We start from the raw sequence: 14,704 nt of genomic DNA on the forward strand, positions 1-14,704 counted from the left end.
CTGCATGAAAGGCACATTTGCTTTTGGACAGAGATTCCAGAGTTTTGTGCAGAGAATTCAAAATTCTCTGTCAGCCTGCCACTAGATTCTGTTATATTATTAGCAAAATAGGAAGATGTTTACTTAGTGATCTGCAAGCTTCAAACTATTTGTATAGCTGTTCAATATATTTTGAAGATCCAGTAATGTTTTTGTTTTTGCCCACCCCCACAGCCGCTCAACATCGCCTACAGCCACATCTATAGCTCCTACCGGAACTTTGTGGGTCCTCCTCATTTCAAGACAATCTGCCGGCTCCTTGGGTACCAAGGGATTGCTGTGGTGATGGAAGAATTGCTGAAGATCGTCAAGAGCCTGGTAATGGTGCAGTTGTGGATGAGGTTCAGGCCAGGAAGTCAAAACAACTCTGTATATTGAACAATACATTTTAAAAATAAAATGTATATTATTTTAGAATATACTGTATTTTTTGCGCTATAGGACGCACCGTCCCATAAGGTGCACCTAGTTTTTTTTTGGGGGGGGGAATAAAGGGGAAAAAATTATTTTCACCCAGGCGCGGGGCTGGGGCAAGGGAGGCCCGAGCTTCCCCCGACCCCAGCCCCCAAACAGGCAGCTCTCTGCAAGCCGTGGGAGCCCAGCACTGGCTCCCGCTGCTTGCTGAGAGGTCCGTGAAACCTGAGCTCAGCACGCGCAGGCTTTGGCATGCACGCAACTCTCCGCAAGCAGCAGGAATGCTCCCGCTGCTTGCGGAGAGGTCCGCGAAGCCTGGAGAGCGAGAGGGGTCGGTGCACACCAGGCTTCAGCGAAAGCCTGCATTCGCCCCATAGGACGCACACACATTTCCCCTTCATTTTTGGAGGGGAAAAAGTGTGTCCTATAGGGCGAAAAATACGGTAATTCCCATTACATTGAGATGCCTGTTTTGAGTTGGCAGAGTATCTCCACTGAAAATATTCTGTTCTGGACTCCGATTACATTGTATTGGAGCAAAGACAATGAGAACAAAATTAAGCACCAGGAACTTGGGAAATGGAAGATGTTCCTGGACCTGTATCTGCAGTGCACATTTATATCAGTCTCTGATCTCCCCAGACCTCACTTTGCAATTAGAAACATAGGAAGCTGCCTTATACTGAGTCAGACCAATATTCCCTCCAGTTCAGTATTTTCTGTGATGACTGGCAGCAGCTGTCCAGGATTTCAGACACGGTCCTCTCCCATCCCTAGAGGCTGTAACACTGAACTAGATGCTCTACCACTAAGCCACAACCATTCCCCAGGGTCCCCTGAAGCTTTGTTTAGAACTTTTTTAAAAAAGGAACACCATTGTTGTAAATCATTTTCATAACCGCATCTGTGGCCACTTTGTAAAACTGAATAAGCTTCCAAGTTTATGCTGATCTTCTAGAGCTGACCTTTGTGTTCCTCTCCTTCTGGTAGTTGCAAGGGACCATCCTTCAGTATGTGAAAACCTTGATAGAGGTGATGCCAAAGATCTGCCGCCTGCCAAGGCATGAGTATGGATCTCCAGGTTGGTACTTGGAATGCTTCATGAGATGGCTGTCAATGTCAGTTCTTCCCTATGTGCATCTTTATCTGTGAAATTTGTATTAATGCACTTTCACCATTCTGCTCAGGATGGCTTATGTGCGGTTATCCTGCTCTAAAATAAGTTAAGCCAAGAGATAGTTGCTTGCCTAAGGCAACCTTCATAACAATAGAGGTTTGAACCTCGATGTCCTTGGCATAGGTCCAGTGTTCAGTCCATTACACCGCACTGCCTTTTCCTGTGGTTTCAGTTTGTTGATGTCGATGTGTGGAGAAGTCTCCTAAAAGACTAAAGATTATGGAGAGTCCATGCTGACATCCCGCCAGGAGCAGATAGCCAGGTTATCATTCAAGAAAGCTGTTCTGTCCACCTACCCCAAGAGATTTCAGGTGGGGATGGAGTTGTATTTGGCCTGGACGGTGGTGGAACACCAGCATCAGCATGTCAGCACATGTTATGTCAATGCTGACCTAGTCTGAATTGATGGGGCTATATAGGTTTGCTCCACCCCTGCCCTGTTTGCTATTCTCAGCTCCTGCCAGGTTGCCCTTGGGCCACAATGTAGGACTAGAAGGTCACTAAATTCCAAGTAGGAATCCTCTAGTTTGCAGTGGTTTTGTTGTTGTTCTTTTGCCTACTGTGTACAGGGCCTTAGAGAAAGTAATATTTCCTAACATCTTGAGCTCACAAGAAACAGAGGCATCTGGAGTATCTTTCTCTTTCCCCTACTTTTTTCCGGGTATGATTGGCTGTCAGTAGCGTCCTTCCACAGCATTGCTCTTCAGGTGTGGGAGCAGCCTGAGCCATAGACTTCTAAGAAGGTTGAAATGAAAGGAGAGTGTATGAGGCAGGCGCTCAGGACCACAGCTACTTCCAAAGGCAACACCAACTTGCTCTTCGCAGTTGGTACCCTTCTTTCCTATCATATCGATCCCTAGTTAATTTTTTCCTATCTCTTTTGCTTCTTACCAGGAATCCTGGAGTTTTTCCATCACCAGCTGAAGGACATAATTGAGTATGCAGAGCTCAAGACTGATGTGTTCCAGAGTCTGAGAGAAGTGGGTAATGCCATTCTTTTCTGCCTTCTCATAGAGCAGGCCTTGGTGAGTTAAAATGAATTCTTTCAAAAATTGGCAGGGTTTTAAATAGATAAATTAACCAACCAACCAGATGAGCTCACCCAGTTCAGTTAATATGTTGATGCAGCTGTGATTTAATTAATGAGGGTGGCACCGTGTGTGTGTGTGTGTGTGTGTGTGTGTGTGTGTTTTTAAATGGTTTGGCATCGGTTGTAAAGCCATTTTAATGAGAATAGACTTGAGGAGATAGCTGGTGGAAATCAGAATGTACAAACCGTGGCATGTGGGAATTAAATTAACATGAAAGTGGTGGGGATTGTGGAGTGGTTTCAGGAACAGAAAGGCTCTGTGCTTTTAACTGGTTTGGAAGAACAGATCATCATGAGGCTTCGTTGTGGATTTAGTGTGTTACATACACATGGCATGGAGCTATAGGGATAAAGGGGGGTTTGGGGACTCTCATTTGCATGGCATTTTTATGTGGTATGGGTATGTACCCTGCTCGGAGTTAATCCAAACAGTCTATGTATCCCTTCGACTTCATCCTTTGCCGGTCCCTTGCCTGTTCTTATAGACCCCACTTCAGGATTGCTAGTATAATAGTGATATCTGTACAGGTTGCATACTTTGCATGACATTGCTGTTTGAATTTGCAAACACAGTGCCTGAATTCTTAAAGTACCTCCACTGTACTGCTTCCTGCACACCTGGTTTAGCACCAGCACCAAACCATGAGTGTGGATAGTTGCTTTCTGGATATCCCTTAGTGCCCAGCCCAATCCGTTTGGTGCATCCCATCTTCTCTTAAGAGGAAGAATGTGTCTTCTTGGGATGCTTGACTGTATCATAGCTCTCTTGAATGGCATTTTCTCCCATTGTGGCTATGTTGGTTCTTCTGATCTGCATAATGTTAACGTGCCCTTGAATGTGCACAACAGCCTCCCCCACCCCCTTACTGGATACTTATTCACTGAGTTGCTTCTCATAGTAGAGACACATCATTAGTGTATTAGGGAGCCAATACTATTTTGATATAGGAGGAAAATGCCAATAGCAGCATGGAGGTAAGCGCATCAGGGTCATAGTCTGGGAAAGGATGATCAGCAGAAATTATATGTGTTGTATGTGAATAAACCTATCCAGTCTTTCTCTCAGTTCTAAGTTCATCAGTGAAGATTTGGATTAAATAATGTAAAATGAATCATTCCTTTGTACTTTCTGATGGCCATAAAGGCACACATAACTCAATCCAATACAAATTTGGTTACTGTGTTCGATATGACTGATTTATTAATTTTTCCTCTATGAGTGTCTATATATTTCCTGCTTGTGACTGAAGAGAGAACATTTCGACACAAGCTTACTTTTCTTAAATTTCACTGTTGTTGTTGTTGTTATTGTTGTTGTTGTTATTATTATGGATAAAAGTTCCAGAGTACTAGTGGTTTTGCTAATCATAGAGTGGTCTTTTCACAAAGACCTTCTGAATTCATGATTTCCTGAACATCATAATGCCACTTAATTTCTTGTATGATTAATAAAAAAGAAAGAAACCCATTTCCTTTTCCAAGGACAAACTAATCTATCAATTTACTAATCTATTAACTTGTGCTTGGGATGTGCCACAGAGCACAGATAGTTAAACATAAGAGATGTGGACTGACGGACGCCTTCTTCATTGCCCGCTATGGAAGGAGAATTCCTTCTGCCATAGTCAGCAATGAAGGCCTCCCCTCTGTTTTCGAGATGAGATTGGACATTTAGCATGGGGTTTCTTGAAAAGTAGGAAGCAGTCACATACCATGAGACAGTTAACTATTTATTAAGTATTGCAATGGAAGTTGAAACCCATCTTCTAGGATGTTCATTGTGCTATTTTTGGTAAGCAGCCAAGGCTTTAGATGAGGGAACTGTGCACGTATTTTTGACACTACAAGGCATGGCTGGTGATTGGAGAATTGATCACAGCATTCTGAATGTGTCCTCGCACAGAGATATATTGGCACCTCCCCCTTTTGCAGCGTCTTGCCTCTTTGCATGCAGCCTGCAGCCATCGTGGTTTACTTTGTTGCTGTGCCGCCCTGTAGACTCATGCAGAATTTGCTGCCAACCATTACTCAAGTCTCCTCCAGCATTATTGCTTCCCAGGTCTTGCCTCTTTGTATGTCTGCACTTTGGATTACCTTTGAATATCTGTATGTGTTTTCAAGTTGCTTCTCATTCTTCTGTGGTTCCCTCTCGGCCTCTTCCAGCCTAGTCCAAAAGCATGGCTACTTGGAAGTAAGTCCCTCCTAAGGTCTCTTGGGTCTTACTACCAAAAGAGCGTGCTGAGGATTGAAATTTTGATACTATTTATTTCTCTCTCCTCATTAACATTTGTAGGTCTTAACTATCTGCTTGCATCAACAGTAAATGCCTTTTGTAGAGCATCATAAAACCAAGCATACATATGACATTATGTAAGGTTTCTCATTCATCAACATAGGCCTTACAGCCACAGAGCTACAGAGGCCCTCCCAAGACACAGTGTTTTCTAAACCTAGAGACGGTTGCAATGATTAATTGCAGTGATTTTTTTGCAGTCTCCAATTTACATGCACTACACTGGCTTCTAAGTGTTTTATAAATGTGGTGCCAAGCAGACATTTGCATTCTCTTTGTTCCTTGGAATGAACCACCAGACAGTCTTTTTTGTGTGTGTGTGAGTCTTAGAGCAGTTTTTCCAAACTGCTTTCAGTGGCAAGGTATTGGATGTGTCTGCAGCAGCGGCCCTCTCCCAAAGGCCCCAGAACACACCAGGGGAAGCTGTTTCGCTTTTCATACCAGGCAGTGTCCCTGTCTAGGATTCTTGCTCTGGGCTTTGTACTGGGAAAGTCTGTACCTCGTTAAAATTCTCTGCAATGCTGGGTCCGGATACATGAGGGACATTGACTGTCTTTAAGCTTGCCATTTTAAGCCCCAAGCTGAGGTGTTAGCTGGAGTCACACAGTATCAGGTAACAGGTCCAGAATGCCAGTCCCAAGTAACGAAAGCAGGGTCAGCCTCAGGGCAAACTAGACTTAAAGATCTATGAACAGGATGTTCTGCTTTTTTTTTTTTTTTTTTTAATTAAAAGCCAACTTGAGAGGTGTGTGTAATTTGGATTACCGCAATGCGTAACCTGGTAGTTATATATTTTCCTCTGGGTGGTAATTAGCAGGGGGGTTGGGGGAAGGGAATTTTAATCAAGAAAACAGTGTGGTGGAAGAGTTAATACCCTTTGCCCAGTGCCACAAGCACCATCCAAGTGGCACCTCCACCCCTCTGGTGGCTTTTATGTATTGAAAACTGGGATATCTGTGATATTTTCCAGTGCCATTTCTAGTTTGACCCTGAGGTTTTGAGGACCTAGGCTAATTCCCAGTAGGAGTTATTTAGGACAGCAGATATAAATGCAATAGAGCTTAATATCGCCATGATGTCTACTAGTAGGGCCTGGGTTTGTCAGAAGACCCACTACTAACTTATCCTGAGTTTCATAAAATGTAAAGGGTTATTTTACTGTAGTACTGTATGGAGATGTCCATAGATTGTGCCTTCTCTTTCTTCATTGGCAAGCTGATGGAAGAGAGAACTGCTCTGAGTGTTAGGTGGCTCAGTTTATACACTGCAAGGCCTGAGCTGTCCTTCTGAAGTTCTGCAGTTGCTAAGTCGTCATCCTCTTCAGAGAGGTCTTTGGAGAACCAGGCAGAGGGCCTTCTCGGTAGTGGCGCCCGCCCTGTGGAACACCCTCCCATCAGATGTCAAGGAAGTAAACAACTATCTGACTTTTAGAAGACATCTGAAGGCAGTCCTGTTTAGGGAAGTGTCTAATGTCTAATGTTTTACAATTTTTTTTGGGTTGTAAGCTGCCCAGAGTGGCTGGGGAAAGCCAGCCAGATGGGCGGGGTATAAATTATTACTGCTTATATACTGCTTTTGTCACAAGTTACTTGTAAGTGGTTTAGGTTTACAAGTGGAGACCATGTGTAAATGTTTCTAACCACACAAGGTATACCTTGGTGCAGACAGTCACACAAGGTAGAATGAGGTTGAGCAGCACTTATCTGGAATCCTGGCAGAGTGTTGCACTGTTCAGCCACAGGGTTTGGACCGTTATCCATCCTTGCCTTAGATCCTATTACTAGATGAGTTAAAGAACCACAGCAAAGCTCCAGATTTTACCATAGTTTTTTTTAAAAAAAAATCTTGTATTGGTTTGCATAATCTTAACATGGATTCAAAAGGCATTCTCTTCCAGTTCTGTCACCCATGAGATTGGGCTATATTTGAATAAGCCCTCTGGAGGAACATAGATCAGTATGGTCACCCCAAGTCTTTCAGACAGCTGAACAACTAGTCCCACGGGGAATTTTTAACACCTTTTATCTTTCTTCCTCCTGCCTCAGTCCCAGGAAGAAGTGTGTGATTTGCTGCATGCTGCTCCCTTCCAAAATATTTTGCCCAGGGTCTACATCAAAGGTAAGGAGTGGAGAGGTGGTCAGATGTCAGTCATTATTCCCATAGATGTGTTAAACCTTTAGAGCTGCAGAGACATAGCTGGCAATCAATAAGTTTCAACGAAACTTGCTTAGGCCCTTAGCACTAGTCAGCCATTCATTGAACTGAATTTACTAGTCGCCCTGCTGAGCAGTCCTCATGAAAGGTAACTTTTTGCAACCCTTCTCGGCAAAAGCAAGATGTTTGCTTTCAAAACAAGATCCTTTTACAAGTGTGCTGGTGTTGCGGCTGTAAATCGCAGAGTCCCTTCTTCGCGATGCGCTACCCTGCTTTTGTTCCGTCACACTGGTCCCAGAATTGGATAATGGTTGGGAGGTGACTCTGAAATGCTGGAATTTTTTTTCCCGTTTTGCTTTCTCATTTCACTGTTTGCTGCTCGCTTAACAGAAGGAGAACGCTTGGAGGTACGCATGAAGCGTCTCGAAGCCAAATATGCCCCACTTCACCTGGTTCCCCTAATAGAGAGGCTGGGAACACCGCAGGTAAGGATGACATTGAAACCCACACGGGGTAACTAAAAATTTCACACTACCCCCCCCCCCCACGCCTGCAATTCCCAGATTATCTCTGAGCTACAAGAAGTCTTTCTGGATACTGACACGGTATAGTTTGTCCATAGATATTTCACTGTTACCAAGCAAAATTAAATTAGCTTTAGTGAGGATCAGTGCACTGTGTGTGTTTCATGATGGCCCCTGATATCACTCAGAAGCTAACTACGGCAAAGATAAAAAAGAATCAGTTTGTTCCTGATTGCCACGATCCTGTTATTGGGCTATTCCAAATGGATTTTGAGTCAAAATACGGGTTCACATGAACAATCGCTCCTGTTTCAAATCTGCTGCCGCATGATCACAAATAGGACCACAATTAAAACCCTGTCTCTTATTCCTGTAAAACCCAGCACTGTGGCATTGCAGTGGCAAATCTTCTATGCCCTGACACCTGGCTTATAGCATATTACAGCACTTCCGACATCAGTTGTGATCAACTTGCCAGCTTCACTGCCTCCAACATATGTCTAAGATACTTAAGAGTGTGTACTCTTTGTTGGCCATTTGGGGTAGTATCCAGCTAACATGTTCCATCAGTGCAAGGTTCCATCATTTGCACAACGGAACCTCTCCCCTTGTGAACCCTCAACTATTCTGGGGCTTTCTCCAACTCTCTGAAGGAGCTTTGAGGAGGGCACAGGGAGATGATGGGGGAGTTTTGTTGAGCGAGTGGAAATCCTTGCATTGGCAGAACAAGTTAGTCAGATACCACCCTTGGTCTGAAAGTCACTATGCACATTATGTGGCAGGAAAACTTACATTTGCCACCTAGAGTACTCTCAACAGAGAGCTGCAACCAGTCCTGGATCTCTGAAGAGGGTACATCTGTCATGCATGTTTCCATATACAGTTAATTTTATGAGATGTATACCTAAAAATGATAGTTGTGCACCTAAAAAAGAACACAGAAAGTGGCTCTGAATAATTGTCAGATCTAGAGGCAATAAGGAATTACTTCCAAGCAGATTGGCCTGGGAGATGTTCTTTCTTCTACAACAGGCGTTGTGAACCTGTGACCCTTCAGAGGTTGTTGAATGGTTGTCTTTCCCCAACCTTTGGCCATATTGGCTGAGGCTGAAGGGATTTGGAGTCCAGCAACCTCTGGAAGGCCAAATATTTCTTATCCCTTCTCTGCAGCCTGTGGCTTGGCTCACTTGCATGAGTCATCTGAAGCTATTTGCTCTACAGCGCACCTGCTCTCTGCTTGTGGTCTGAATTTTGAATGGGTGGTTTGGCTCGCAGCAGGTGACTGAAATAGGTGGAGCTTTCTTGCCTTTACAACCAGCAGAATGGGGGCATTTTATTCAAAGGAAAAAAATCATAAGGATGGTTATGTGTCTGCGGTTGTGTGCCTTTGTGTATGTAATGCTTAGTTAACTGTCTGTATAACTTTCCACTCAAATTTCCGAGTCTGTTAGCTTGTCCTATTATTTTCTACATCAATTTTCTTCGTAGGGGAGATAAAACAGAGTAACAAGCCAGAAAAATTTGAGCACTCTTGGTGATCCTATTGATTCAGTAAAAGAAATTTAAAGTGTACTCCTATGCAATCAGTCCCACTGAGTTGAGTAGAACTTACTCTCAGGTATTCAGTATAGGGCTGCAGCCTTAAGCATATACAGTGTATGACTGTGATCAGTGACAGGCAAGAGTGCTTAACTTATGGTCAAATTGAATGTGATGTAAGAGAGATGTGATCAGGATCTCCCTGGGGAACCCTTTTTCCAGTACCAGAAGCAGCTTGCCAGGCAGGGCAAAGCCACTATGCTAACTTCCTAGCATGTGAGTCAGTGGTGCTTTCCCGCAGGGAGAGGTGGCAAGAGGCTGACAATACCAACCTCCTTGCCGCGCCATATCCCTCCTGGCAGCTGTGAGTTCCTTGCCAGTGCTGAATGGGTTTCCATGGCCTCCCACCCAGGCACTTCTCCACATCCACAGACCATTTAACTGGGAATCCCTATAAGAATTTTCTGGTCCTAATGTACACCATTGACAAGGCTATCAATATTAATGGCTAATAGTCGTGATGGCTGTATGTAGTCACTGGGGAACAACAGCAGGTTGGGGCTCTTGGCCTTGTGTCCTGCTTGGAAAATTTACTGAGACATCTGGTAGGTCACTGTGGGAAACAGGATGCTGAACTAGATAGACCCCTGCTTGGATCCAGCAGTGTTCATCTTACATCATCCAAAGACCCATATCCGCCAAGTAATCTATTATATTGTGTTCTGTTTCCTTAATCAAAGGAATTAGGCTGACAACCAAGGCAGTAGATTCAAAAACATGTATAAGCAGTTAGAGAGCTTTGGATGCGCAGTTAAACATCCATTACATACATAAAATAGTGGGATAGTAGGACATAGGAATTCAACATTACAGTCTTCCAACTGTCCCATCAGCGCAAGTGTTTCAGCTTGCCCAGGAGAACAATCTCCCCTCTCTCCCCTGCACATGATGTTCTGGGGGTTCTCCAGTCCTCCCAGAGCCAGTTTAGGCGGACATGGAGGAGGAGAGGGGTTAAAGTCCCATTGCGCCAGCAGGACTCATCACACCAGTTCCTGCGAGTGCAGCTGCTTTGTTGAATGTGGCTCTCTTTGTTGAATTTGTCCTCCTAACTAGCTTATTCATTTACTTCTTATTAGATTTATTTGAGACTTTCAAACACCTAAACATAGCATTTCTTCAAACCCTGATTTCAGGAGGGCTGTAAATATTCCCTGTGCCCATGTAGAAAGAACAAGGAAAAGGGAAGCTCTATTTTGCAAGTCTTCTTTCAATTTACGTTGTCCCAGTAATCCTAATTCTGTTTCGCAGAAGTGCATTCCGCAACCCTCAACACACATTTAATGTAACGTTTGATGCCGGCAGATCACTCTTGTGTAATTCATTCTTTCTCTCTCTCTCTCTCTTTCTCCAAAGAGAGCATGGGTTGAAAGACTGTGCAGATTGGACTTCCACATGGAGCACTTGCCTCAGACATTATGTGCATTCGCAGCTCCTACTCCTTTGTCATGGGGGGGATATCGTTGGGCTGGATGTGCACATAAACAACCCAGGGCAAGAGGCACACAAATCCCGTCAACTTCTTCATAGGCACAGGAGCCACAGACCTGCTTCCTTTATATCCATTTACACCTGATTAATAGGAGGAGTTAGTTGCTGTGAGACAACTGTCCAAACCTGGGGTGGGCGAACTTCCCATTCAGTTGATGAAAGTAGGTTAGTTGGCCTGTTTTAAGAGCTGTATTCCACCAGTGCTTCCCATGATAGGGCAGAAGTTAGTATGAAGGGCAGAAATGGATCTCTCAACATTCAGGCATGTGCACAATGGGGAGCTGCATGCATCTTTGCATTTTATTGTGGGAAATGTCAGAAGAACATCAACAGTACTTGGCTCCAATATACATTGAGAATGGTAACAGAGCTTGGCCCATGGAAGGTTCCTCCACCCAATTTTTTTGCCCTCTCCCCTTCATCCTCCCATACCAAAGCTTTAAGTAAGGCTTTCTGGGGGAAGGAGAGGGTGAGAAAGTCACATTCCACCAACTTCCTTCCTCTGGTTCTTCTTCGGATCCAAGCCTCTATCTGAAAAGGTTCTGTACAGTAATTTGACTTTCCTCTCTTCACACTTGCTTTCTGTTGAGTATTAATTACTTCTCCAACAGAATGTCCTTGTAGCTGTGTCTTAGATAACACTGGTGGAACTCCTAATCTTAGTATTTACTAACTGAAAAATAGTTGAGATAGTATCAGGTCTGGGAAACTTTCTGGGAATGTTGGGAGTCTGTTGGTACTCTGCAGCCAGGTAGGGGAGCCTGTGACCCTCCTGTTGGTGTATTTTTACTTTAATGAAGAAATCTAGCTGCATCTGAACACCACTGTTCACCACTGTTACAAACAACAGCTGCTCAACCCATTCAGCAGCAATGGGATTTACCCTTGGGGGGGGGGGTTATGTACGATTCCCACTTAAGAATCCTTGATATGCAAGAACTAAGAAACATATGGAGTTAACATTTTGCCTTACTGTATATCACTTGTCTTACTCCTGGATAGGACAGTCTAGTCATAATTTTCTCTGTCTTCCAGTTTTAGTCGGTGAAGATACAAAAAGAAAAAGGGTGAATGTGTTTTTTAAAAATGGACCAGTTTACTTAAAGTCAGCCATGCCAAGAATCCAGAATTGAAACAATTCCATGTTACATACCAAAAAGTCAGATATAGCTCACCACCACTAGGGAATGATGGAAGGGTCTTTAATGGGATTGTTGACATTCTGGTCATAAAGTTGTGTGAAGCTGGAGCAACATGACGAATGGCTTGTGCCAAAATGGTGCTGCAACATCCCCTTCAGAGCGAATAGGTCAAATCCATCCTGCTGTGCTTTTGGTTGGTTGCAACTACATTATCAGCAGTTACTGCTATATACCACCTACATAGGGTTGAGATGACATAACTGTATGATGGCTGAAGTGCCTTTAGTTGTTCCCCGTGCTGCCACATCTCATCCTGCCATCCTGCCTCCCATTTCTGTGCTGCGTATTTGTATTCTACTCATCTTACTGTTCTACATCAAGCAAAAGCTTACAACTTAGGAGTGCAATTCTCCAGGCAGTGGTCCTGTGTGACCCTCCTTCATTTCAGTCTGCAAATACACTGCCCTGTTTCTATTGTAAAATGTGGAGGAGGTCCCCTCTAGCAGTGAGTGTTAGAAAACTGGGTGGGTGGAGGAATCTTAACTTGTCAATGCTTTTTAAATTCATCTTTTGAGATTATTAACAAATGGGAGAAAACCTATTTACCCATTTATCTTATTTTTAACCAGCCATCATTTTCTAGTCAATATAACTAAAATACATACAAAACAATGATTGGAACCCTGGTTCCCTTTTAGTATCTGTCCGAATTTAAAATATTCATAGAGGATGGCATCCCTGATCATCAAAGCTAAACTTGCACATTCAGTTGTATATTTTAAAACATCCTAAAGAGCATATATCAAATAACTAGTGTGGAAGTGCATATTTTGATTAATATTTCACAATAACCCGCTGTTATTAACAACAGTCTAATGAATAGGCATGTAAAAGACATGATCATAATATAACATACACTACAAACTGCAGTAACAAAGCGCCCTTGCATAGCAGTACTTTGCTGCCAGGCATTAAGTATGCAGAAACAATAAAATGTGCAGGAAATCTTGAAGATAATAATAATAATAATAAAAAAGAAACACCTGTTAAAGAAGCAAATTTCAGCTTCTCTTTTCCACCACACTCTTGGTTATCCTCAAAGTAATGAATATTTGGATAAAGGAAGGATGCTTTTGACAACTCACTCCTAATCTAAATAACAAACGTACCTCAATGTTCTTAAGCACAAATTAAGGGCAAAGGAAACTCCTACAAGAAATATTATTTCCAAGTGCAAAACACAGGAAGGAAAAGGTCAACGTGATGAGCATTCATGTGGAAAGTGACGTTTTACACCTTTTTTTATTCTTGGGCTTCTCTTCCTCCTCAGCAAATAGCCATAGCCCGTGAAGGAGACTTGCTGACCAAGGAGAGGTTGTGCTGTGGCCTGTCCATGTTTGAGGTTATCCTGACTCGCATTCGGAGCTACCTCCAGGACCCCATCTGGCGCGGGCCTCCCCCTACCAATGGCGTCATGCATGTTGACGAGTGCGTTGAGTTCCACCGGCTCTGGAGTGCCATGCAGTTTGTGTACTGCATTCCTGTGGGGACAAATGAATTCACTGCTGAGTGAGTAGGCCTGCACTGGGTTGCATTGAGTTCTAATGATCATGTATTAGAGGATCTTTCCCCACAGCCAGGAAAGCTATAGCAAATCAGCAAATACCTCCTTACTTGAGGTTTGCTTCTACATGCAGGAATGTGGGCCGCTTTACTAATGACTGGACGCTGTATCTCTGATGCCAGGAATGGGGTCTGGGATTCTCTAGTGATAGTCAAGTGAGTTATCTTTTGAATGACTCTGACCTATTTGGCCTAAGACAAAGCACTGGCTTTCGTTATACTGGCTTCTGAGTTGATTTACTCATGGACTGATACTTGTTGTTCTCTTAACATAGAATCAAGCAACCAGGAATTCTCAGGACAAGCAACTCAATAACACCATGCCAGCCAGTCATTCTCGATAAGTAATTTCTTCTATGTCCCATTTCCCTCCAGGCAATGTTTTGGAGATGGGCTGAACTGGGCTGGCTGCTCAGTCATAGTCCTCCTGGGACAGCAGCGTCGCTTTGATCTCTTTGACTTCTGTTACCACCTGTTAAAAGTGCAGAGGCAGGATGGGAAAGACGAAATCATAAAGAATGTGGTAAGTCTGAGGGTGAACACTGAGCTGAATGTCAGGTCGCTTGACTATTTAGCTTAATATTGTCTACTCCAGTGGTTCCCAATTAGGGGTCCAGGGACCCCTGGGGGTCTGTGGAATGCACCCAGGGAGTCCACGGCCCTTACCCTTGCCTCTCCTCCCCAACTAATTTTTTGTCATTTTTGCATGGAAAATATCACAAATTTTATGGTCTGTTTTTTAGTATATCTAAAATCCTTTGCTTATTAGGGGTTACCCCACATTTTGCTCAAAAAAATTGCTTTGCAGAGGTAACTACAATAGAGTTATCAAAATTTTTCAAAAGTAGTGGGCTTGGCTTGGCTTTTGAAAAATAGGAGGTCCTCAGTAATTAGTTAATTGGGAACCACTGCTCTACTCCAACTGGCATTGGCTGACTGTGGTCTAAGACAGAGATATTTCACATCACCTGCTACCTGGAGTGGAACACAAGAAGCTGCCCGGAGACCCCCGGGTTATAGGGTGGTTGTTGTTTAGTCATGTCTGACTGTTCGTGACCCCATGGACCAGGCACTTCCGTCTTCCACTGCCTCCTGCAGACTCATGTTTGTAGCTTCAAGAACACTGTCCAACCATCTCGTCCTCTGTCGTCCCCTTCTCCT

At 43.6% G+C, this 14,704-nt stretch overlaps 1 protein-coding gene across 4 annotated transcripts in view; it reads left to right on the plus strand.

Annotated features, from left to right (window-relative positions):
* CYFIP2 (cytoplasmic FMR1 interacting protein 2) overlaps positions 1-14,704 on the plus strand; it is a 63,896-nt gene that overhangs the window by 44,947 nt on the left and 4,245 nt on the right. For 3 of the 4 annotated variants that reach the window (XM_083726205.1, XM_083726207.1, XM_083726206.1), the window contains exons 24-30: positions 214-357; positions 1,444-1,534; positions 2,525-2,655; positions 7,059-7,131; positions 7,558-7,652; positions 13,251-13,489; positions 13,919-14,066. In XM_083726205.1, the coding sequence (XP_083582331.1) occupies positions 214-357; positions 1,444-1,534; positions 2,525-2,655; positions 7,059-7,131; positions 7,558-7,652; positions 13,251-13,489; positions 13,919-14,066 (921 nt within the window). The remainder of the gene's footprint in view (positions 1-213; positions 358-1,443; positions 1,535-2,524; positions 2,656-7,058; positions 7,132-7,557; positions 7,653-13,250; positions 13,490-13,918; positions 14,067-14,704) is intronic. The other variant, XM_083726208.1, reaches the window with a different exon arrangement.

The sequence above is a fragment of the Podarcis gaigeae genome (genome assembly GCF_964106915.1).
Source record: "Podarcis gaigeae genome assembly, chromosome: 2".
Classification (NCBI taxonomy): Eukaryota; Metazoa; Chordata; class Lepidosauria; order Squamata; family Lacertidae; genus Podarcis; species Podarcis gaigeae.